We start from the raw sequence: 25,104 nt of genomic DNA on the forward strand, positions 1-25,104 counted from the left end.
CCAATTAGACTCACAGGTCACTTCTCATCAGAAACCTTACAGTCTAAGAGAGAATGGAGAGACATAGTCCAAGTCTTAAGAGAAAAAAAAAAACTGTCAACCCAGAATACGGTACCCTGCAAAGCTCTCATTTATGAATGAAGGTGAAATAAAGACCTTCCATAACAAACAGAAATCACAAGAATTTGTCACCACTCATCCAGCATTACAAAAGATGCTTAAGGACGTGCTACACAAAGTCACAGAAAGATAGTCATCATTATTAAGCAATGTGAAGGCAGAAAATTTCCCAGTAAAACTACAAAGGAAATCAAAGTAAACAATAGGAATATTTATGGAAAAATGGCAGGGTTGAGTCATTCTTTATCAATAGTAACCTTGAATGTAAATGACCTAAAACTCCCATCAAAAGATACAAACTGGCGAAATGGATTAAAAAACAAAATCCATCTATTTTCAATCTACAAGAAACATACCTCACCAACAAAGATACATACAGACTGAAAGTAAAAGAATGGGAAAAGTTATTCCATGCTAATGGAAAGCAAAAAAAAAAAAAAAAAAAAAAAAAAAAGCTGGTGAAGCCAACCTAATATGAGACAAAATAGACTTTATATAAAAGCTGTTAAAAGAGACAGAGAAGGGCACTAGGTAATGATTAAGGGATCAATTCAACAGGAAGATGTGAAGACCCAAATCAATAAAATCAGGGATGAAAAAGGAAATGTAACAATAGACATCACAGAAATTAAAAAGAATCATCAGAAATTACTACAAAGAGTTGTATGCCAACAAACTGGAAAACCCAGAAGAAATGGATAGATTTCTGGATGCATAAAAATCTACCAAAAGAGCCATGAAGACTTAGAAAACCTAAACAGACCAATAACCAAGACAGAAATTGAATCATAAATAAAGACCCTCCCAACAAAAAAAGACCAGGACCAGGTGGCTTCACTGCTGTATTCTATAAGACTTTTAAAGAAAAACTAATTCCAATTCTTCTCAAACTTTTCAAAACAATTGAAAGGGATGGAATCCTCCCAAACAACTTCTATGAAGCCAGCATCACCTTAATTCCTAAACCAGAAAAAGATACAACAAAATACTAGCTAATTGAATCCAACACACATCAGGAAGATCATTCACCCAAAGTGGGATTTATCCCTGGTATACAGGAATGGTTCAACACCTGCAAATCAAGGATTAACATCCAGAATCTATAAAGAGCTCAAGAGAGTTAACAACAAAACAAACAATCCAGTTAAGAAATAGGCAAAGGACTTGAACAGGCATTTTTCAAGAGAAGAAATTCAAATGGCCAAGAAACACTTGAGAAAGTGCTCAGGATCAGTAGCCAACAGGAAAACGCAAATCAAAACCACAATGAGGTTCACTTCACCCCAGTTAGAATGGCTCTCATATAGAAATCAACAAACAACAAATGCTGAGGATGTGGGGGAAAAGGTATCCTAATCCCCCATTGGTGGAATGTATACTGATGCAGCCACTTTGGAAGACAGTATGGATATACCTCAGAAATCTCAACACAGACCAACCAGCCATCCCATCCCTGGGAATTTACTCAAATGTAAAGAAATCAGCATATGAAAGAGTTATCTGTTCTCCTATGTTTATTGAAGCTCAATTCACAATAGCTAAGATATGGAACCAACTCAGATGTCCATCAACTGAAAACTGGATAAAGAAATGGTATACATACACTGTGGAATACTACACAGCAGTTAAGAAAATGAAAGCCTGTAGTTTGCAACAAAATGGATGCAACTAGAAATCATTATACTTACTGAAATAAGCTAGTCCCAAAAAGACAAATACCATATGTTCTCTCTGACCTGTAATAATTAATAGAATGCCAAAAAGGTAATCTATAGGAGTGAAATTCATACTATGAAATGCGATGATTTTGAATAGCCTGTCTTGAATCTTGAGGAATAGTGTTTTGGTTTGTTTTTTCTCTTTTCTTCATACTATTTGTTGAACTCTTTACTTAGTGTAGGGTTAATTTTATGTGTATTAAGTTAAATGAAAATAGATCTTTAAAAAAAAAAAACAGAAATAGGAGATAGAGGAGAAAGAATGGTGGGAGTGTGGGTGGGAGGGAGGGTCGGGTAGGGTGTGAAGAACCACTATGTTCCTAAATTTGTATATATGAAATACATGAAGTCTGTATTCCTTAAATAATTTTTTTAAAAAACATGTACATGAAATCTGCTTTCTTTATATAAATAAATAATTTTTAAAAAGAATGTGCTATCATAAGTTAGCTTGATAATTCAGGAAAAATGGTATGAATAGCCAGATTTTCAATAAGAATGTGTCACTAGGATTGAATTTTATTTCATTACCCTGTTTATTTTTAAAATTCATCAAAATAGCAAAATAGATAACTATTAAAGATATACATAATATTTTATAATCCATTAGAGTTTTATTATTAAAAGGATAAATTATAACTCAGACTGAAATTGAAAAAAATATTTAATAAATGTAGTACATCCTTTAAAAACCTTAATTTTCACTGTTATTGTTAAACAATTCATCCTCCCATCTTCAGAGTGAAAAGTGCTCACTGGTGTACTATGACTATAACACTAAACACAGAATGAATAGACACACATACTATACACATATTATATACGCATAAAGCCAAAGGACTTATTTCTTCCTGTGAGTTTTAAAAGGTGCATACTTGCAATTTGATTAAATAATAATAAAAATAGCCACTAGTTTGAAAGCATATTCTTTTCTATTCATATTATTAGCATTACTGATGGGAATATTATGGTAGAAAGAGAAAGCAGGCTACAATTGTTCTCATTTTGAACACAAAGTTACCAAGCCTTAGGGAAGTTAAGCTGAAACTCCCAACTCAGGTTCTTCCAATTCCAGTGTTAAGTAAAAGTTCTGCCACTCTAAACCAGCATGAAAACAGCAGGGAGCAAAAGCAGTGAATAAAAAGCAGGTCTCACCAAAGAAACCATAAAGAGAACATTGCAATCCATGTCACACTCTAAGGGTTAAGAATGAGAGCCAATGATCACCTCAACTCTAGGAGCACCCACTCCAGCTTCCTCCTAACATTGCACACAGTATTTTTACCCAGAAGTGTCATATACATACTGTCATTTTCCATATGTCACAATATAAATGAAGTTGAAAAACACTGCACTGAGAACTCAGGAATTCACAAAGCAGGATTTAATAAGCTTTATTAAATTACCTATAAAAATGTATAACAATGATTTAACAGAAAGTCTCTTCAAAAATAATTTCTACATTACTTAAATTTGAGTCAAGAAAGTTTAGGTGAGAGTAATGTCATGACTATGATGGCCTTGAATTTGTTATAGTTTTTAACCATTCCCATATTGAAATATAGCTTCCCTAGTCCAAAATCCAAAATGCTGCACAATTTGAACATTTTCAGCACCAACCTATCGCCACAAATGGGAAATCCCAAACCTGACCTCATGTGATGATCACAGTTTAAATTCAAATGCACAAAAATATTGTAGAAAACGACCTACAGGCTGATACCAGTATAAATATTGTATAAAATTATCTTTGAGTGTATATGAAACATAAATGAATCTCCTATTTAGACTTGGGTCTTGCCCCCCAAGACATCATTATGTATATGCAAATATCCCAAATTGTGAAAAAATTCCAAATCCAAATTAATAGTCCCAAACATTTTGAATAAGGGAGACCCAACCTGTACTGAGTATGGGTTTAGACAGCCAATTGCCCCGCACCTGACAGCTGGCACTGACTTTGAGAGCCCTGCCCTTGCATAATATTAACCTTAATTTCACCTCACTCTCATTCCTTCAGAGATGACCAACCCTTAGTGTTACTACTATTCCAATAACCTTGTAGTTCATCAATATCGACTCTTAGAAATTTGGAAACGAGGCCGGCGCCGTGGCTCAACAGGCTAATCCTCCGCCTTGCGGCGCCGGCACACCGGGTTCTAGTCCCGGTCGGGGCACCGATCCTGTCCCGGTTGCCCCTCTTCCAGGCCAGCTCTCTGCTGTGGCCAGGGAGTGCAGTGGAGGATGGCCCAAGTGCTTGGGCTCTGCACCCCATGGGAGACCAGGAGAAGCACCTGGCTCCTGCCTTCGGATCAGCGCGGTGCGCCGGCCGCAGCGCGCTACCTCGGCGGCCATTGGAGGGTGAACCAACGGCAAAAGGAAGACCTTTCTCTCTGTCTCTCTCTCTCACTGTCCACTCTGCCTGTCAAAAATAAAAAAAAAAAAAAAGAAATTTGGAAACGTAAACATCCATGGCATTCCCACTTTGCTGCTGAAGTTTGTGATTTGAACAAACTGGAAGAAAGAAGTGCAGCAAAGACTTGCTTGATACTTCTGGATGCCACTAAGTCTTTACGTAGGGGCAATCAAACTTTCATTCTCTGCTACATCTCCTTTTGAAAGTGAAACTAACCCATCAGCCCAAAATATCTTAATATTTCTATCCTCTTTGCTCCTGATACTTCTGCAATATTTAAATAGGGGACTTGGAAGTCACCATGTAACCATCCTGTATCATTCCTTTCTCCTCAATTGGACACATACATCAAACTAGGAGGAAAGTTATCAGTCGCACTTAATTTCTGTCAAAGTGAGCATGTCCTTTTTCATACAACTAACATCCACAATATAATACAGAAATCAATCCAAATTTTAAATCTATACAATGTTTTACAGTGCAATTTACAAACACTTTTATAGCATTACATATTTTACTCTCATAACAATCCTTGCGATATTCAGTCCAACAAATCATAAATATGAAAATTAAAATTAGTAAAAATTACAGGACTCTACTAGAGTGGTGCAGTCAGGACTAAAGGTCTTACTTCAGCTCATAGCCCAGCATCTTTCCTCAAATGAGATACTGTGTTTCATCCAGATGAAGATTTCACACTTTATTTAGGTCTATGGAAAAATCATGGCAGCAGTTCATTTACTTTTGTTCCCGGTGAAACAGAGATCCACCTATTCACATCAAACAAAGGGTAAATACTAACTTCATTAGAGGCTGCTGCTCCTCTATTAATTGTCCTCTTCAATAGAAAAAGAAAAAAAGGCTCAAAAGTTCTGCTCATTGCCAGAACAAGAAAGAGCACAATTTTTTACAAATAAGAGATAGTATTTCATTAAATAAATTAAAAAGGTAACCAAAAACTTACATAAGAACCAAATAAAAGAAATTAACATAAAATAATAAAAAGGTAAACTATAACTAAACAATAAAAACCCTAAAAATTAGGCTAAATATTTCAAAATAATATAAAAATATTAAACATCCACTAAGTGAAAGAAGAAACACCAAACACACCAAAAGGTAAAAAAAACATGAAATAAATTCCAAATTCCATAATGAAGGTATTGCACCACCTTCATGTGGGTGGCCTGAGGTTGTACACACAACCAGCATGCCTCCTTTGGCCCAAACTGCTGGTTACAGAACATGGGAGCGGCAAACAGGACCTTTGGAGAAGCAGCACCACTCTTGTTCTGGGCTAAAAATAGCAATGTGGGAGGAAGACACCTCTCAGAGAGCTCCCACAGAAGTTCAGCTTAGTCACCTTCTCCCACCCAAGTCAAGTAGGAGCACCCATCCTTGACTCCCCCAAACCCAGCCACTTAATAGTAACAGTTTTTTATGCTTTGACCAAATTAAATTCAGCCATATTTAAAAGAAAAATCAACTCTAATCATATTTTAAATTGTTTTAAATTTAAGTCATATATGTTTAACCTGTCATATGCTCTACATACAATATAAATTTATACCTTTTTAAGAATTAAAATACCCCAGGGACAGCACTGTGGCATAGCGAGTAAAGCCACCACCTACAGTGCCGGCATCCCATATGGGCACCAGTTCAAGACGTGGCTACTCCACTTCTGATCCAGCACTCTGCTATGGCCTGGAAAAGCAGTAGACGATGGCCCAAGTCCTTGGGCCCCTGCACCCGCATGGGAGACCTGAAGAAGTTCCTGCTCCTGGCTTCCGATCAGCTCAGCTCTGACCCTTGCAGCCAACTGGGGGGGGAACCAGTGGGTGGAAGACCTCTCTCTCTGCCTCTCTTCTCTCTCTGTGTGACTCTGATTTTCAAATAATAAATGAATCTTTAAAATAAAAAAGAGTTAAAATACCCCAAAAATATAAACTGTAAGGCATGCTAAACATAATTTAACCTTACTCTGGTGATTTAGTATGCAATGCAGCAATGTTCAGTGACTTCAAATACATCCCATACTTTGACCACTCTTTTGAAAATATGAGAAATGAAAGAGTAGTAGTAAATAATACCAGGCTTAAGGCAGAAAAGCTGATATTAAAGCTAGCTCCTGTATTCTTTTCATTATGTATCTGTAAGTAAAACAGTCTCTCAACTGGACAAGAACAGAGGGAAATGAGTCAAAAATAAACTGTAAGTAAATGGGTTTAATAGTGGGCTTAATAATGAAATTTGGACAACTACATCAGCCACAAAGCTCAAATTTCAGAAAATGACATGTTAAGCATTACATTGTAGATTCAATTATGTCAACTATCAAGCTAAAGTGAACAAACATTTATAAATCCCAATTTTGCCTCTCAACTAGCATTCAGTTTTAGTATTTCTGCTTTTTAGGGTAAACATTTAATAAGACTAACAAACAATGCAGTAAGCATTAAAAACATGGATGCTAGTATTTTTGCACATAACAAATCTAGGCTTACTCTTTCTTCTTTAACATGTCTAAACTTGCACTCAGTGAATGCAACCAACACAAATCCTGATGAAATGGTGCTGCCCTTTACTGTCAATGATAATCCAGCAGGTATTCATCACCAAAATCACACCCTTCACGCCACAACTGAGACTCCAAAAAAAAATTTTTTTTTTTGACAGGCAGAGTGGACAGTGAGACAGAGAGAGACAGAGAGAAAGGTCTTCCTTTTGCCGTTGGTTCACCCTCCAATGGCCGCCGAGGTAGCGCGCTGCGGCCGGCGCACCGCGCTGTTCCGATGGCAGGAGCCAGGTGCTTCTCCTGGTCTCCCATGGGGTGCAGGACCCAAGGACTTGGGCCATCCTCCACTGCACTCCCTGGCCACAGCAGAGAGCTGGCCTGGAAGAGGGGCAACCGGGACAGGATCGGTGCCCCGACCGGGACTAGAACCCGGTGTGCCGGCGCCGCAAGGCGGGAGACTCCAAAATTTAGGACTCAAAAGCAACATTTTTAAAAGATAACATTATTTTCTAAAATCTCAAGAAGTCAACCTCACTAAAAAAAATCCTATTTTAATTTCTATAAAATAAAAATAACTAAGACCTTGACAAAAATTGCCCAAATTTTAGAAGACTTCCTTTTCCAAACAACATATCCAAATTACACTTTAGGGCCCAGCGCTGTGGCATAGCAGGTAAAGCCTGCTAAGGTAAATGCCAGCATCCCATATTGGCGCTAGTTCAAGTCTCGGCTGCTCCACTTCTGATCTAGATCTCTGCTATGGCCTGGGAAAGCAGTAGAAGATGGCCCAAGTCCTTTGGTCCACACCCTCATTAGAGACAAAGAAGAAGCTCCTGGCTCCTGGCTTCAGATTGGCATAGCTATGGCCATTGCAGCCATTTAAGGAGTGACCCAGCAGATAGAAGATCTCTCTCTCTTTCTCTCTCTCTCTCTGCCTCTAACTCTGCCTTTCAAATGAATAAATAAATCTTTTTAAATTATACTTTAATCTCCAAAAATAAGCCACTTAAGAATCCATTCTGACCCAATTCCATCAAAGCTTATTTAAGATCAATTATACTCACACTTCTAATACATAGACCCTGATGACATAGTGTTCCATTGTATTAAAACACACCTGACCTTATTTGTGCTTCATTTCAATCAATGTGTTCTATGAAAACCTGTGAAGTACCTTCAAATAATATTGTCCAAAAAAAATGCCTGAATTTTACAGCTACTCAGGTAGCAAAGTTTTTTCAAACAACTGCTTATAACATTAATTAATGATAAATTTTAATATTTAACACACCCTTACACCAGTGCATTTCTGCTACCAAACTGAGACAAAACTTGTAAATGACTAATTTCTGCAAGTGTATACATCTGCCCAAGACCATCAGATGTACTAAGCTGATAGTTGTGTGCTCTCTTTCAGATTAAACTGATAAATGAGAAGGAACTGAAAGAGGAAAAGGCTCTATCTGATCTTTACCAGCTCTGCCGCCTAAGTTACAGTTTGTGGTTTATCAACAGCTCTATTTCAAAAAAGTGTTTTTTAAATAAAGCGCCCATTGCTTGTGATGATAAAACTCTGCAGCCTTTCAAAGCCCTTTACGTCAAATTTTTTAAAGACTTAAATTTTCAATGGGCATGGCAATATAGAACAATCTTTCACTAATTCCTCTTTAATAACAGAATATAACTTGGAAAGTAATCATCAAACACCATTCGTATGCAAGGCACCTTTCCAAAATCTACAACAGATTCAAAGAGGTACTGGTCCTCAAAAGGGTAAAATCCAAAGGACAGCACAATTCAGGACACAGGACCTTGTACAAGACAGAATATAATGCGGGGCTGGCACTGCGGTGTAGTGGGTAAAGCTGCCACCTGCAGTCCTGGCATCCTATATGGGTGCCGGTTCATATCCCGGCTGCTCCACTTCCAATCCAGCTCTCTGCTATGGCCTGGGAAAGCAGTGAAAGATGGCCCAAGTCCTTGGGCCCTGGACCTGCACTGGAGACCTGGAAGAAGCTCCTGGCCCCTAGTGTCAGATCGGCCCAGCTCCAGCTGTTGTGGCCATTTGGGGAGTGAACCTGTGGATGGAAGACTTCTCTCTTTCTCTTTCTCTTTCTCTCTCTGCCTGTTTCTCTGTAACTCTGGCTTTCAAATAAATAAATCTTTTTTAAAAATTTAAAAAGAATAAAATGGCCACAGACAGAAACCAATACAATGACTCTTCAGCAACTTTTTATATTTTTACTCCTTCAGCCTCACTCTCACGTTATTTCACCTGTGAATTAAGTTGTTACATCTTTAAAGAAGAAATTAATTAAATGACAATTACTAAACCTTCAATACCCTCACAATTTCTATCCCTTTTCTTTAAAAGTCAGCTGAGTACCTTCACTAGTCCTTCAACAATTCAACAACTATTCACTGAACATATACTATGGGTCAGACCCTTTTAGGTTTAGAGTTAACAAAATGAAACCGAACAACCCCACTGCAGCAGAAAAGTGATTGTTGATCTTCTTCATTAAACATCAATATTTATATCAAAAGCAATTGATTATTTTTAATTATGCAGCCAAGATTTGTCACATGAAATAAAATTTCAACTTATTTTAGGAAAAAACAACCGCCTGACATCCAACAGAGAGCTGACAGACTATCTGTCTCTCCCTCCATCACCACATGAGCACCCCTGAGATCTCCCTGACCCTCCTCCTCCTGCAGTCTTCCAAACACATGCAGAGCAAGGTGCCCTCTCCCAGGCAGTGCTTGCAGTCGGAGCCTATGTCCCACTGACAAGCCCTACTTGGAAACTGACACTCCCCTTAAGAATGCCATGTTCACAAGTGCATGCCATCTGTGCCCCACACACAACTGATGCCCAAGAACATGCCCTGAGGAATAAGAGTGCTAGATTCTTCCTGGGGTGTTTAGTATTTTCTTCCCATGGTCCTCTTGTGTCCGTTAAGAATTAAAACGAGGGCACTTCACAAGTGTGGGGGAGGGGCTGACACTCTGGTATAGCAGGTAAAGCTGCCACCAGCAGTACTGGCATCCCATATGGGAGCCGGTTCAAGTCCTGGCTGCTCCACTTCTGATCCAGCTCTCTGCCATGGCCTGGGAAAGCAGAAGATGGCCCTAGAACTTTGGCAACTTGAACCCAAGTGGGACACCCAGAAGAAGCTTGTGGCTCCTGGCTTTAGATTGGTACAGTTCTAGCCATTGCAGCCATCTGGGGAGTGAACCAGCAGATGGAAGACCTCTCCCCACCCCCCATAACTCTGCCTTTCAAATAAATAAACTAATTTTTTATAAATATGGGAAAATGGAATTAAAAGATAATTCACACAGGAGCCAGCGCTGTGGTGTAGCGGGTAAAACTGCTGCCTTCAGTGCCAGCATCCCATATGGGTGCCGGTTTGAGACCTGATGTTCCACTTCCCATCCAGCTCTCTGCTACGGTCTGGAAAAGCAGTAGAAGATGGTACAAATGCTTGGGTCCCTGCACCCACATTAGAGACACAGAAGAAATTCCTGGCTCCTGGCTTCAGATCGGCCCAGCTCCAGCCATTGTCGCCATTTGGGGAGTGAACCAGCACCCATGTGGCATGCCAGCACTGCAGGCAGTACCTTTATCCACTATGCCACAGCACTGCCCCCCCCCAATAGTTTTTAATTAGTCTCTGTAAAACATCTAATTGGAAGTCTAATCAGAGAAGATATATTTATAAATAAGTTTCCAGGATATCATAGCCTTATTTCATTAACTGAGAAGTTTAGACCAAAAAAAACAAGTCTTCATGAAACTGAATATAAATACTCAGACTAAATACACTAACACACTTATTAAAGCTGTTAATCACAAATTACAAACCGAGGATCAATAGACAGGGAAAGGCGATAAAACCTAATGGAGATTTTACAGTGAGAGGTCCATGTGATCCTTAGGTTACTGCTCTTTCCACCACAAGCTGCATCCTTTTAGTTAATTGGAGTTTGCAAGGCTTTCTTCAAAATTAAAGAGTTCTCTTGAGGGATGGCTCTCAGGTTCACACCTCACTGTGAATTACCTTAATCAGATAAACACACACACACTCACCTGCCTACCTATTTAAAGAAATTATTTAATGAGTGGTGAGAAGAGGGGTAGTTTTAGAAGCAGTGTGCCTGGAATAGCCTTTGTCTCGCTGCAGGCTGGGAGCAGCGAGCTCAAGGAACTGTAAAAGGCACCAGGACAGTCCCCCCGTTAAGGGGCTGCACTTGGTGCTCTTGAAGGAGACCTCAATTCCATTCTGCTGTTCACGTACGCTGAGTCCTAACCTTCAACAAAATTCTCCATCAATCTATTCACCACCACCTTTGCAAAGGTCCACAAGGCCAATCACAGACCTATCACAGAAACGTGGACCAAGACGTCCCTCTCTACAGATAAATTGCTACCTGAAAGCAACCAGCTTTTAATTCATATAAACCAAGAATCTAACTATGCTCAAAGTCAACATAACACAGGGGAAACCATCCAGCCTAATATAGGAATACCATAATATCTCACAAATTTCTCACAGCTTTCTAACCCAAGCAAAATCAAACAATTAGAAATCCTCCTAGGAGGGGCTAATGTTGTAGTGCATCAGGTTAAGCCACTGCTTATAATGAAGGCATCCATATTAGAGCCCCGGTTTGTTCCTGGCAACTCTACTTCCTTTCCAGCTCCCTGATAATGTGCCTGGGAAGGTAAGTGATAGCCTAAGTGCTTGGGCCCCTGCCACCCATGTGGGAGACCAGATAGAGTGCCTGACTCTTGGCTTCTTGAGGAGTGAACCAACAAGTGGAATATCTCTCTCTCTCTCTCTCCCTCTCTCTCCCCACCTTTCCTTTCAAATAAATAAATAAATAAATAAATCTTAAAAAACTAAACAAACTTCTCTAGCTTCTATAACATTACTTTAGTATAAACTTTTAGAAACGTAACATTTTGAAAGTAGGAAGTTTTTGAATGTTGCATGTTAAAAATCATTCCAGGAAACAAGGGCTACTTTGGAAATGATTGAAAATCATAGAGTGTAAGTGTGAAGCTATAAAATTTGATGGTCATCTCCTTAAAGAAAATGCATAGTGCTGACACCGTATATCTAACTTAAAATGTATGTTGTTAAAAGTGAATTATCGTGTCTAACTTACAAATCAAAAATTTAAATTTAGAAGAAAAGAAAGGATTATATTATTTAGCCTAAGAAAAATTTCCAAATGAGAGAATATTATCAAAAGTGTATCTGGGGACCTGGCACTGTGGCACAGCAGGTTAAGCCACAGTCTATGATAATGGCATCCCATATGAGAGCCAGTTCAAGTCCCAGCTGGGCCACTTCCGATCCAGCTACCTGCTAGTGTGCCTAGGAAGGCAGCAGAGAACGGCCCAAGTGCTTGAGCTCCTTGCATTTAGGAAACCCAGAAACGCCTAGCTTCGCCTAACTCAGTTCAGCCACTTGAGGAATGAAATCTCTCTTCCTGTGTGTGTGTGTGCGTGTGTGTGTGTGGTATATGTATGACTGCCTTTCAAGTAAAATAAATCTTTAAAAAAAAAAAGTATACCCAGGGAGCCATCACGAGGCCTAGCAATTAATATACTCATGTCCCATACCAAAGTGCCTGGATTTGATTCCCAGTTCTGGCTCCCTGCTCTACCTTCCTGCCAATACAGACCCTGGGAGGCAGCAGTAAGGGTTCAGGCAAGTGCATCCCTGCCACCTCTGTGAGAGACCTGAATCCAGCCCTGGCCATTGTGGTCACTGGGGGAGTTAACCACCAAATGGGAATGTGCTCTTGCTTGTGCTCACTCGTTCTCTCTTTCCTGTTAAAATAATAAAAATAATAAAGTGCATTATATTGAAAGGTAACAAAGTTCTAAGAAAAAAGCTGAACAAATGTGTTGCAATGTGGCCACACAGCAGTGAGCAACAAGATTCGGAGCGTGCGCTGCTGTGCAGAAAACCGCATGGGTGCCTCTGGCTCTCACATGTAACAGTGAATCATCAACACTGAAAAGCAACAGTCGTCTTGGCTGAAGCTGCACAAGTGAAGAACATGTGAACAAACGAAAGTACCTAATGAGATGTTTTAATCAAAATACTGACATATGAACAACCAACAGAACTGAACAATGAGATTTGATTTGCTTTTTACACTTGCAGGCATTTTGAAGGAAGATGTAGTGCCACGGGCCAAATACAAAATTACAGATATTCTTTTTTCTAAGAAGATAATGGACTTTTGGAGGGATGCAGGAAGAAACTGTGTGATAGTTCTTTTTTTATATTTTTTAAGACTTATTCACTTGAAAGCCAGAGTTACAGAGACAGAGGGAAAGACAAAGACTGATATCGTCCATCCACTGGTTTACTCTCCAAATGCCCCTACAACAACCAGAGCTGGGCCAGGCCAAATCCAGGAGCCAGAAACTCCATCTGGATATCTCATGTGAGCAGCAGGAACCCAAGTTCTTGGGCCATCATCTGCCATCTCCCAGGAGCATCAGTACAAGGGTGGATCAGAAGCCAGGACTCAAACCTCGCACTCTCATATGGAACGTGGGCATCCCAAGTGACAGCTTACCCAACTGAGCCACATCACATACCACCATGGTAATATTTCAATACATGTATATAATATTTAATGATCAGATGGGGTAACTAGTATATCTTAAATAGTTATTATTTCTTTTGGAAACTTTCACAATCCTCTGTATGAGCCATTTTTAAATGCACAATTAGTTGTTGTCACAGAGTTACCCTATTGTGTTACAAAACATTACACATTCTTCCTCATATCCAACTGCAGCCCTGTACCTGTTAACCATCTTCTTTCCATCTCTCCTCTTCCCCTGACTTTGCTAGGTTCTGGAACCACTTCTGTACTCTGCTTCTATGACATCAACTTTTTAAATTTCCACACAAAAGTGAGAGCATGTGGTTTTAGTCTTTATGCCTGAATTATTTCACTAAAATTAAAACAAAAGTGGTATATCTGAAAAATACAGTTCCAAAGGATCATATTAAACTTTGTTCCTGGCTAGCAAACATGAGAGAATATTTTCAAGTATGCTTCAAGAAGCTAAGCTATAAAGCTAATACTTTCAGCTCAGATTACTCTAATGTATCATAGTGCATCTGGATGGAAAGGGACTCTGAGCTCTGCTAGGAAGACAAAACTACATACAGCAAGAACAACTCTCATGGTAAACACATTTTACTCTCAGGTTTCCCCATGTTGGGCGACACTGTTAACATCTCTTGAATCACTTTATTTTATGAGTTCATCAGAGCCCTCCTTTCTAAGTACTAGGGTTTTGTTGACTTTAGGTGTGTGTGAATGGTTGGAGATGGGTTTTAAGGTAATCTCTTTCTTTTAGGATTTATTTATTTATTTGAAATTCAGAGTCACACAGAGAGAGAAGGAGAAGCAGAGAGAGGTAGGTCTTCCATCCGCTGGATCACTCCCCAGTTGGCCACAATGGTCGTAGCAGCACCAATCCAAAGTCAGGAGCCAGGAGCTTCTTCCATGTCTCCCACATGGGTGCAGGGGCCCAAGGACTTGGGCCATCTTCTACTGCTTTCCCAGGCTATAGCAGAGAGCTGGATTAAAAGTGTAACAGCCAGGACTCGAACTGGCGCCCATATGGGATGCCAGCACTGCAGGCGGCAGCTTTACCCACTAAAGGTAATCTCTTAAAGAAGAAAGGAGATGTGGGTACTGAGGAAGAGTTTAGACACAGGGTGTCCCACCAGGGTGTCCCAAAACCGCCCAGTCCTGGGAAATGAATTATTTTGAAATAAAGTACACAAGGACTCAAAAAATTGCAACAAAATAAACTTAATCGTTTGATTCCATTTCTGCACAAACTTTTTCAATGGCCCTCATGTGAACATATACCATGCTGTCATATAAGCACCCATTTAAGATCACATCTAAAAGCTGCTCGCTGTGCTGTAATTTAATCAGCATTCATTCAACAGCCAGCATAAAGCTTGGTTCAGTTACTTGTGTTCATTCCTTAGATATTCATTAAACATGCCAGATACCATAGTAAGCTTTTTCTTAACACAAATTAATAAATCGTGATCAACAGAAAGCTTACTTCTCACAGGACAGATGTTTACATGTGTGTATATGACTACAAGTGGCTATATTAGATCTGTAAGAATGTTTTTATAGATAGAAGCAAAATGCTGTGGATTCTAGTGTAAATAGTGTCACTCTAGACAAAAAGTTTCCAAATGCAAACATGAGCTTAGAAATACCTATTATGTGCAATACATGGGAGAAACTAAGGATTCTTTGGCTTGGGTTCTGCTTTAAGAAGACAGAAAAGTAGTTACACTGTTAATGAGAACTAGAGATAGGAGGGGGATAATTTGTTACTGGGTTGCATAGGCTGATTAAAGTGGAAAGTCTGTAGCAAAGGGAGATTCGTCTCTAAGAGAAATTATAGAGAAGAATAAAAATAAGACTTGCTGCTAATAAGCAGCACTGTTAAATCAAAGATTCACTGAATGTACAGATGTAATCCCTAAAAAAGTGGAGTGAAGGAGAGGACACCTGGTGAGTAAGGGCATATAACCACAGGAGGGAAACCAGTGATGTTTCAGGTGGAAGGATGCTGGGTTCATTAACTACAGGGAACACACCATGTTTCTGTTTTAGAAAGAACTGTCTGCACCCCACATATGTTATACCCTCATATTTCCTCACATGATAAAACAGCCTGCACTGGGAGGTCACTGTGCAACAAGAGGAGCAGAGCAGTGATTAAAATACAGACTCTGGAGCAATAAGTTGGACGAGTGTCTTAATTTCTTTGTGCTTCGGACTCTGGATGTACAACATGGAGATAAACATTTCCTGCCCCATAAAACTTCTCTGAGGCTTACACAGTGAGCACCTGAAAGACACGCCAAAGTGCGCCTGGTACAGAGTATTGGCAGCAGCTGCTGATGCTATTTGGAGCAAGCTATCAATGAAACAGAAGAGAGAAAGCTGGATTTGCAAAGCAGCTGCCTAAAAGAGAAACCTTAGAGGAGGTACCTCCAACCCTCTACTGAGGAAGCATCACTTTTCATTTCCCTGAAGTCCTGAATCACTCTGAGGAAAGCGGGGGTAGTCTGGTAAGAAGTTCTGTTATTAGAACTGAGGAGAGGCCATCGCTGGGGCCATATTTCCCTGCCTGCTAGGAAGTAAGAAACACAGCAGAGAGAAGAGTGACAACAGCAATCAGCATGGAGATCTACCAGGAAGAATATTAGGTCTACATGTTGGCACTTTCCTCTGGACAGCTGAAGTACAATTTACCAGAAGGTTGTCTTGCAAAGAAATCTCCACACAAAAATGCTGCAGCCAGAGGCTGGCATTGTGGTGCAGTAGGTTAAGCCACCGCCTTTGGCACTAGCATCCCATATATGCTCCAGTTCAAGTCCAGGCTAATCCACTTCCGATACAGACCCCTGATAATGCCACCTGCAAAAGTGGTAGAATTATCACCCACGTGGGAGATTCAGATGGAGTTCCAGGCTCCTGGCTTCAGCCTGACCCAGCCACAACCCAAGCCATTAAGCCTATTTGGGGAGTAAACCGGCAGATGGGAAGATTGATTCATTCTCTCTCTCTCTCTCTCTCTCTCCTTCTCTGTCACTCTGCATTTTAAATAAATAAAACAATTTTTTTTAAAAAAAATGCTACATCGAGTGCATGGAATACCATCAAAACCATCTCTACCAACCGGCAGGGTACACCATAGAGAAACATCATCAAATTCTCCCACAGCAATTTTTAAATCATAGAAGCTCTCCAAAAGGAAACTAAGCCACTTTCCAGAGTTTTCTAAAATAGGTTGTCTTAAAAAAAAAAAAAATCTCCTTCTCCAAAGGGAGGAGAGAACCTCCACTTTGACTATGACCCTATCGGAATAAGACCAAAGTCAGCGAACTCTAAAGGCTTCCATAGCCCTGGCAACTCATGACTAGAGCCTAGGGAGATTACTGACGCCATGAACAGGAGTGTCAAATTGTTAAGTCAGCAACAGGAGTCACTGTGTACTTACACCCCATGCGGGATCTGTCCCTAATGTGTCGTCTAAAGCCAAGTGATGCTATGACTGGTACTGAAACAGTATTTTTATACTTTGCATTTCTGTGTGGGCGCAGACTGATGAGGTCTTTGCTAATTATATACTGAAGTGATCTTCTGTATATAAAGAGAATTGGAAATGAAAAAAAAAAAACAACCTGGTGTTAAAATGGAAATGGCATAGAAAATTAATTATTTTGAAAAAAAAAATTATGTAGGATCTCTGTCTTTAATGTGCTGTACATTGCTATTTAATGCTATAATTAGTAATCCAATGGTAGTTTTTTCACTCGATGTTGCTATATGGGCAAAATGTTGAAACCTTTACCTAATATATACTAAATTGATCTTCTGTATACAAAGAGAATTGAAAATGAATCTTTACATGAATGGAAGGGGAAAGGGAGCGGGAGGGGGGAGGGTTGCGGGCGGGAGGGAAGTTATGGGAGGGGGGAAGCCATTGTAACCCACAAGCTATACTTTGGAAATTTATATTCATTAAATAAAAGTTTAATAAAAAAAAAAAAACCAAAAAAAAAAAATCAATGTAATGTCTTTGAAATAAAACCAAATAGCAATAGATCAAAGATCATAATCTTAACCAGAACTGTTACATCAGGTTATTTCAACAACTAATACCATTTCAAACCTTCCAGGAGCAGGCATTGTAGCGTGGCAGGTAAGGCCGCCACCTGCAACACCAGCATCCCATATGGGCGCTAGCTCCGCTTTCAATCAAGCTCCCTGCTAATGACTTGAAGAAAGCAGCAGAAGATGCCCCAAGTACTTGGGCCCCTGTTATCTGTGTGGGAGACACAGATGAAGCTCCCAGCTCCTGGCTTTGGCCTAGCGCAGTCTGGCCACTGCAGCCTTCTGGGGCATGAGCCAGTGAATGGAAGATCTCTCAATCTCTCTCCCTCTCCCTCTCCCTCTCCCTCTCCCTCTCCCTGCTACTCTTTCAAATAAATAAACCTTAAAAAAAAAAAAACTATCTAAAAGTTAGTAACTTGTCTCTGAAGATACTTAGGATCTAAACTACTCAAGATAAATCAAAGAATTTTAAATTTCTCTAATAAAAAATAGAGAAGCATGCCAAACACTTCAACCAATTATTACTAACTTTAGTTCAAACCAAATTATTTACCCCAAATGTGTTTTCTCATACAGTCTTCAAAAATAAACTAATATTCTGAGCAATCTTTGACAATGGGCTTTTCAATTGATTTCCAAACATCTATTCTTTGCCAATTGTGTGCTGAATTCATCAAGATAGTCTTGGCACCCACCCCTCTACCTCTGTCCCACCAAAGTCTACTTCAAGAATGGTTAGGCCTATGCCAACACAGACCACTGGGATTCAAGGAGAGGTGTTCTGGGAGATTTTGCAAAGAAACCTCTGGCTCTGGAGAGCTGTGAAAAGCCAGTGTCTGTTGCTCTCATGGTCATAAGCAAAGCAGCAGAGTTCCAACTTCTGCTGACAGTCATATTACAACCACAAAGAACCCAGACTTCTATTGACGCCACTTCTGTGGGCGGCAGAGCTCAAGGTGCAAAAAGAACCTGGATCTTTGAGGACCAGCCTCTGAGCTTCCTCTTACAGAAACCAAGTTTCTTTGTTGTTTAAGTCAGTTTTATATTTTACCCCAAAACATCCTAATGTACACCTTTTGTTTTCACTCTATAACTACAAAAGAATTTCATCCATGCTCATTTAAATGTTAACAAAAAACATTCTACTTTTTAACAGGTGGTTATACATATCAAATTCTTATAGAATAGGTTATCAACAGTTAGTAGGAATATTCCAATATCTCTTTAAATAATTTCCATAAAATTTTCCCTTTAGTATTCAGCAGTAAAGCAGATAATTGTCAAAATATTATAGAAACATCAAACACTCAAAGTGACATAATGTTTTTATTTTTATAGCCTTCTTGATACATTATTTTTCAGGGCACAAAAATTTTTAGGCCCTACAATATTGGACATATTCATACTGTTTATGTCACAATCAAAAGAATGAAGATTTGGGGCTGGCACTGTAGCATACATGTAAAGCCGCTGCATATGACAACAGCATCCCATACAGGCGCCAGTGCATGTCCCAGCTGCTCCACTTCCAATCCAAATGCCTGCTAATGGCCTGGGAAAGGCAGCAAAAGATGGCCCAAGGCCCTACATAAGAGACCTACAAGAAGCTCCTGGCACTTCGGCCTGTTCCAGCCCCGGCCATTACAGTCATCTGGGGAATAAACCAGCAAATAGAAGCGCTCACTCGTATGCTCTCTTTCTCTCTGTTGACTCTGAGTTTCAGATACATGAATAAATCTTTTAACAAAAGAAGAAAGGTTAATGCTTCTTATATGGTTTAAGTATTTACAATCTGCTGCCAATCAGCCATTTAAAATGAGTTAACTATAACCTATAGAGAAGCAGAACTTATTTTTTCCATTTATTATATTTCCAACTTTACCTGAATAAACTGCTAAAATAGAAACGAAGATGTTTTTCAAATGTGGTGACTTAAACAGTAACAACAACAAGAAGACAAGATGGTAATTTAAAAAGAGCAGAAGAAGATTCCAGCTGGAATCATGAGCTCATGAAAAGTGAAGGACGAAGGGAGGAAGAAGGGATATGACACTCAGAGGTCTTTATGAAACGGTCACAATCCCTCTGACACAGGCACACGTGAGGTGTTTCATACGGCAAATCATTTTCTTTCATCAGACCATTTTGGCATGTATTCAAAATTATAGTGAGTTCATGCTTTCCAAGTAAATTCAGCCTGTGTTACAAACACATCAGGTGAGCTTTACTTCACACTGTATTTGGTATTTTCAAGATTAAATCACACTGGGACCAGCACTGTGGCACAACAGGTTAAGCCAACACTTGCAACACTGGCATCCCATATGGGCACTGATTCAATTCTCGGCTACTCCAGTTTTGATCCAGCTCCCTGCTAATGAGCCTGGAAAAGCAGCAGAAGATGGCCCAAGTGCTTGCGCCCCTGCCACCCATGTGAGAGACCTGGATGGAATTCTAGGCTCCTGGCTTCAGCCTGGCCCGGCCCCCAATGTTACAGCCATTTGGGAAGTGAACCAGCAGATGGAAGATATCTCTCTGGCTCTCCTTCTTTCTCTGTAACTCTGCCTTTCAAATAAATAAATATTTTATGGTAAAAAAAAAAATAAAGAGTAAATCATAGTATAACTGCACTACAGAATAGAGTTAAATCAGAGCTAAGATGTAATGTTTCCATTTGAGAGTCTATTCTGCAAAGAGGATTTGGTGGGACCTGGTAAGACTGCAAATGGATAAACTTCCCTACCTAAAGGACAACAAAAGATAACCTCTTTCATCAGTAGAGGCTTCCTTACAACCTGGGATCACTCCTTGCCAGTGACAAACCTGGCCACAGCTGTAGCTCCATGAGTCCAAGAAGTACAGCAGGCGGGGTTAGCAGAGCCAAGATGTGACTTTCTACCTAAAATTAACCATGCTCATTTCACCACAGCTGGGTTGGGCTCCTCTATTTCAAAGGTATGCAGCTCCAAATGGCTTAGCAGCATGTAATTGCTGGCTAGTTCCTGGAACACCAAGTCAGCAGACTTTCCGCCAAGGCTTTAGGCTGGCCACCTACTCTTGACAAAACCCCGCACTTAATCATCATTACTACCTAGAGTCTAAGGACACTGCAAATATAGTCATGCACACGGGAAGGAAATAAGCATGAAGAGACAGTACTTATTCTTTCCTACTACCCCTCTCCCCCAGCACACAAATGCAGTATGACAAAAGTAGGGAAGAGAACTAACAAAAATCACAACACTAAAGTATTCTCATCTTCTCAGGAAATCATACAGATCTGACAGCTAAAAACCTTTCCAAGTAATCTCACACTATAATTTACCCTCCCCTGAAAGTGCTGTGCTACTGGAGAAAATCCAGTGGAGGGGATACTTACACTCTGCATCCTGGATCACTAGAAGGGTATGGGTATACGTGGCCGGCACTGTGGTGTAGTGGGCTAAGCCTTGGCCTGCAGCACCAGCATCCCATCTGGGTGCTGGCTCACGTCCTGGCTGCTCCTCTTCTGATCCAGCTCGTGCTAATGGCTGGGAAAGCAGTAAAGGATGGCCTACGTGGGAGACCAGGAAGAAGCTCCTGGCTCCTGGCTTCAGATCAGCTCAGCTCTAGCCATTGGGGTCATTTGGGAAGTGAACCAGCAGATGGAAGACTTTTCTTTCTTTCTCTTTCTTTCTTTCTTTCTTCCTTTCTTCCTTTCTTCCTTTCTTCCTTTCTTCCTTTCTCTCTCTCTCTCTCTCTCTCTCTGTGTAACTCTACCTCTCAAATAAATAAATAAAATCTTTTTAAAAACATTTTTAAAAAGGGTATCGGTATAACTCCTACTAGTACTGGCACTGACATATTTTTTAAAAGGGAGGGGGAGCTAAATTTTCAAACACAAATGAAATAAAACAGAAAAACATGCCCTTATACCAAAGTTAACAACTCTATCAATGAACAAAAACTTGAACTGTAAGTTATATGAACTTAGCACACGGCTGAAATTCAAGCCACACAGATAACATTCAATTACTTCTACAACCCCAGCATCTATTTTATTACCAGCAATCTGAGACATTTGAGGCAGAATACACATTCAGTACTATTATTTCCCTTGATACGATCATGTCCCAGCAGTGTACAATACCAACTGGTTTTGACAGACTCAATCAGCTATTTTAAGAATTAAAAGAACACACATACCTTCATTTTCAGAGGCATGACATCTCACTCTCAGTACCAAATCAAAGGTTCTTTCTGGATTTTCCCTGAAATAAAAAGAACCTTGTTGTAGTTACTTCCTGTGACAAATAAGCAAGTGTTTTTACAAGGCTTCTATTTTCTTAATTCCTGAACGATTCTTCTTGTTGTCTCTCTATATTCCACATACGTCATTACAGTGTAGCAGAAGTAACTAGGAAAGTGCTCTCTCAGTTTAGCCACGTAAGGCAGATGAGACTTGGAGTTCTGAGACTCGAGGCATAGCATTTAATCTCTGACATTATTTCCTTGCCTGTCAAGTGCCACCTCTATTTCACAGAATAACTGTGAGGATTACAAACCAAACAAACCTATGTGCAGGGCAGACAGCTTAGCAGGTAAGATGCCACTGAAGCCCTGGTTTGAGTCCTGGCTCTACATGGGATTCACTTCCTGCTAGCGAGCACTCTGGGAGGCACAGGAGATGGCTGAAGAACTGGAGTCCCTGCCATCCATGGGGGAGGCCTGGATTGAGTTTCTGATTCCTGGCTTCAGCCGGGCCTAGCCCCTAGCTATTGTGGGTATTTGGAAAGTGAACCGTCAGACGGGAGCTCTCTCACGTTCTCTCTCTCCCTCTGCCCCTCAAATAAATAAATATTTTAAAAGCCTACACATATAACTACTTTGTAAAATATTAAGTATCCTATCAATGCAAAGCATTGCTTTTATCTAACTGAAGCAAATTGGGACGTTGGTGTGTCCCTGAGTGTCTTTATTTCCTGCCAACAGAATTTGAAACAGGCTTTCAAGCCTCCCTCAGAGGACTTGCAACGTAAGCAAAATGTTGACTACCTGGTCCCACCTGCCAGAACCAAGATCACCAAGGACATTCATAATGCTCCATAAATGTGATACTTTGCATCTACTTTTCTTAAGTATGTTACTATTCTAACCCATGTCTAAAGCGGCAAACTACTCAGACTCTGAGACTCACCCCCCCCCCAAAAAAAAGACTTGCTTTACATCCATTATCCTTGGGGACACTGCACATCTGCCTCCACATTCAATCTTCCCAGTGGGAACTGGAAGGTTGCTTGAGCTTCATTCAAAACTCACACACTTAACCTCTTCACTGGTTAAATGTCACAGCCTGCACTGAAATTGCCTCAGACGCTTTCTTTTTCCAAACTTAGCTCTGTTCCCAAGCCTCTTTCCAGCAGGAGACACAAGAGGAAGCAGCGTCCGACACAACGTCCAAAGTCTTAACGTCCTCCAGCAGGTATCCTGCACAAGACCTCGGTCTTGGGCCGGTGCCCGTTTTTAATATGCACTTCCTTCAAGAAACCAGTGCCAGCTCTGACTTCCAAATCCATGCTGATTTAAAGAAAAAATATTACAAGGCATGAATGTAGAACCACAGGGAATGACAGGCCACCTAAAGCAATGTACAAACCACTTTTCTACGGCCTTCCCACTATTAACTTGTTCCGATGGGCATAATCTAGATTCGGCTGGCTCCTTTTCTCCTGATACAACTGTGTCCAAAAGTGTGCCTTTTATTCACTTAACCCACTCACCGCGCTGCCAACCACTGAACAAAGTAATCCTGAATTACAGAATTTTTCCATTTTCCTAATGTTCTCCGGAACCTCGCCTTAGGTGTCAAAGTCAAATCCTGATTCAGTTCTCCCTTGCGCTATGTAAAAGGTCTTTTACGGCAACCCAAATATACACGACATTCGTGGAGCGTGCGGTGTAGACAGGGTAAGTTTCAAGGGGAAAAACAGAAAAACTCATGCCCCGAGATGCCTAGGAACAAAATGACCCACCGTTCTTCAAACCGCTTTCTACCCTGAGGGAAAACAACCGCCCACGCGTCCTTCAGCCCCCGCATACAAATTCCCTCTAACCAGGTCCCATCAGATGGAGGCACGGGCACAGCGGCTCCATCCACAAACACGGGAGGGCAACCGAATCCAAGAAGAAAGAGCAGACATCCCACACCGAACGGATCTAGACGCCGAGGGGAGAAGCGGCGACCCTAACGCTAGCAAGGCGCTCGCCAGAACCGCTACCCCGCGACCCCACGCCCCGCACAGGCCACCGCGCCGGCGGCGCCCGACGCCCGGGGAGGCAGCGCGCCGGAGCGGCCGGCAGGAGCCGACCCCGCCGGGCCGGGGGAGCGGGGCCGCCCAGGCTTTGCGGCCTAGCGCTGCCCCGGCGGCCGGCAGGGGGCTCGGGCCCGGCCGCAGCGCTGCCGCCCGCGCTCCAGCCGGCCGCCCCGAGGCCGGGGTGCGGGGGTCGGGGGGCGCCGCGGGCCGCACTCACTTGGTCCTGCAGTCCATCGTTACATGTCGGGGTGGGGCCGTCCGTGCCGCCCAGCGCCGCCCCCGCCCCGAAGAAGGCCGCTCACAGCGGCGGCCGCGCCGGGTCCATGTCGGCGGCGCCCCCGGCGCTTCCCCGCCTCCCTCCCCACCCCCCGAGCCTCTGTGACAGCAGCGGCGGCGCGGCCACCGCCCCCGTCGTCGCCGCCGCCCAGGCTGGGCCTCTCGGTTCCTGCGCCCTGGCCGCCCGCCGCGCCTCCTGCACCTTCTGCAAACCAGGAAGTCGCCGGGAGGGGGAAGGGGCGCTCGGGGACGCGCCCGGCGGCTTCACCTGGGCCGCTCGGCCCGCCGGCCGGAGCCTGCCGAGGGCTGGGGGTGGGTGCCGCGGCTCCCGGGGACGGCCCGGGGGGCTCGGGGGGCGCGCAGGTGCCTGCCCGGAGGGCTCACGTGCCGCTCCACCACCGACCCCGAAACGCCAGGTGCTCGCTGTCCTCGGCGCGGGACCAACCAGCCGGTCCGAGCTCCCCAGGCCGTCAGGGCTCAGGAACTGCACCCCTCCTCCAAACAGCCAAGACCCTGAAAAAGTACCTGGACTCGCGGTCTTCCCCCCAAAAGCGTGCGCGCAGAACGGGGTTCGTTTGTTTCCAGACTGCACATGCGGAGTCCAGGTTGCTCCTGGCTGCAGCCTCACTCCAGCTGCAGCCCGGTTACCGCTGTCTGAAATCCAGAGCTGCTCCCTCCTGCTTCAGGAATGTTCAGACACGTGCACCTGCTAAAGAGTCTTGTGGAGCAGCAAAAGGATAGCGCTCCGCCCGCCTGCACAGATGGGAAACAGACATCGCTGCACCACGGCTGCAGCCTAACCTGAGACTAACTGGGGCACACAGTCCACGGTTGCAGGCCCCGGAGGTCCACTGGCCGCCCGGGGAGCCCGGCGAAGGCAAGGCTGGAGAACGAGGGTGGGTGGGGCCGACCCGCGGAGCACTTGTTAGGCAGGTTGTGTTCTCACTTCAGCAGTGCCACTCCTCGGCCAAGGCCCCAAGGCCGTGGGTAATGGTGGGGCTGGCATTCAGGCCAGGTCTAAGTGATGCGGACTGTTCGCTTGTGCTGCTTAACTCC

General features: G+C 42.2%; 1 protein-coding gene across 4 annotated transcripts in view; it reads right to left on the reverse strand.

Annotated features, from left to right (window-relative positions):
- DENND1B (DENN domain containing 1B) overlaps positions 1-24,086 on the reverse strand; it is a 269,366-nt gene extending 245,280 nt beyond the window's left edge. For 3 of the 4 annotated variants that reach the window (XM_062211550.1, XM_062211548.1, XM_062211551.1), the window contains exons 1-2: positions 23,990-24,086; positions 21,665-21,729 (exon numbers count right to left, since the gene is read on the reverse strand). In XM_062211550.1, coding sequence (XP_062067534.1) covers positions 21,665-21,729; positions 23,990-24,006 — 82 coding nt within the window. In that variant the 5' untranslated portion in view covers positions 24,007-24,086. Of the gene's footprint in view, positions 1-21,664; positions 21,730-22,684; positions 22,787-23,989 lie in introns of those variants that run through there. The other variant, XM_062211549.1, reaches the window with a different exon arrangement.
- Between the last annotated feature and the right edge of the window lie 1,018 nt (positions 24,087-25,104).

The sequence above is a fragment of the Lepus europaeus genome, chromosome 14 (genome assembly GCF_033115175.1).
Source record: "Lepus europaeus isolate LE1 chromosome 14, mLepTim1.pri, whole genome shotgun sequence".
In the NCBI taxonomy this organism is placed as follows: Eukaryota; Metazoa; Chordata; class Mammalia; order Lagomorpha; family Leporidae; genus Lepus; species Lepus europaeus.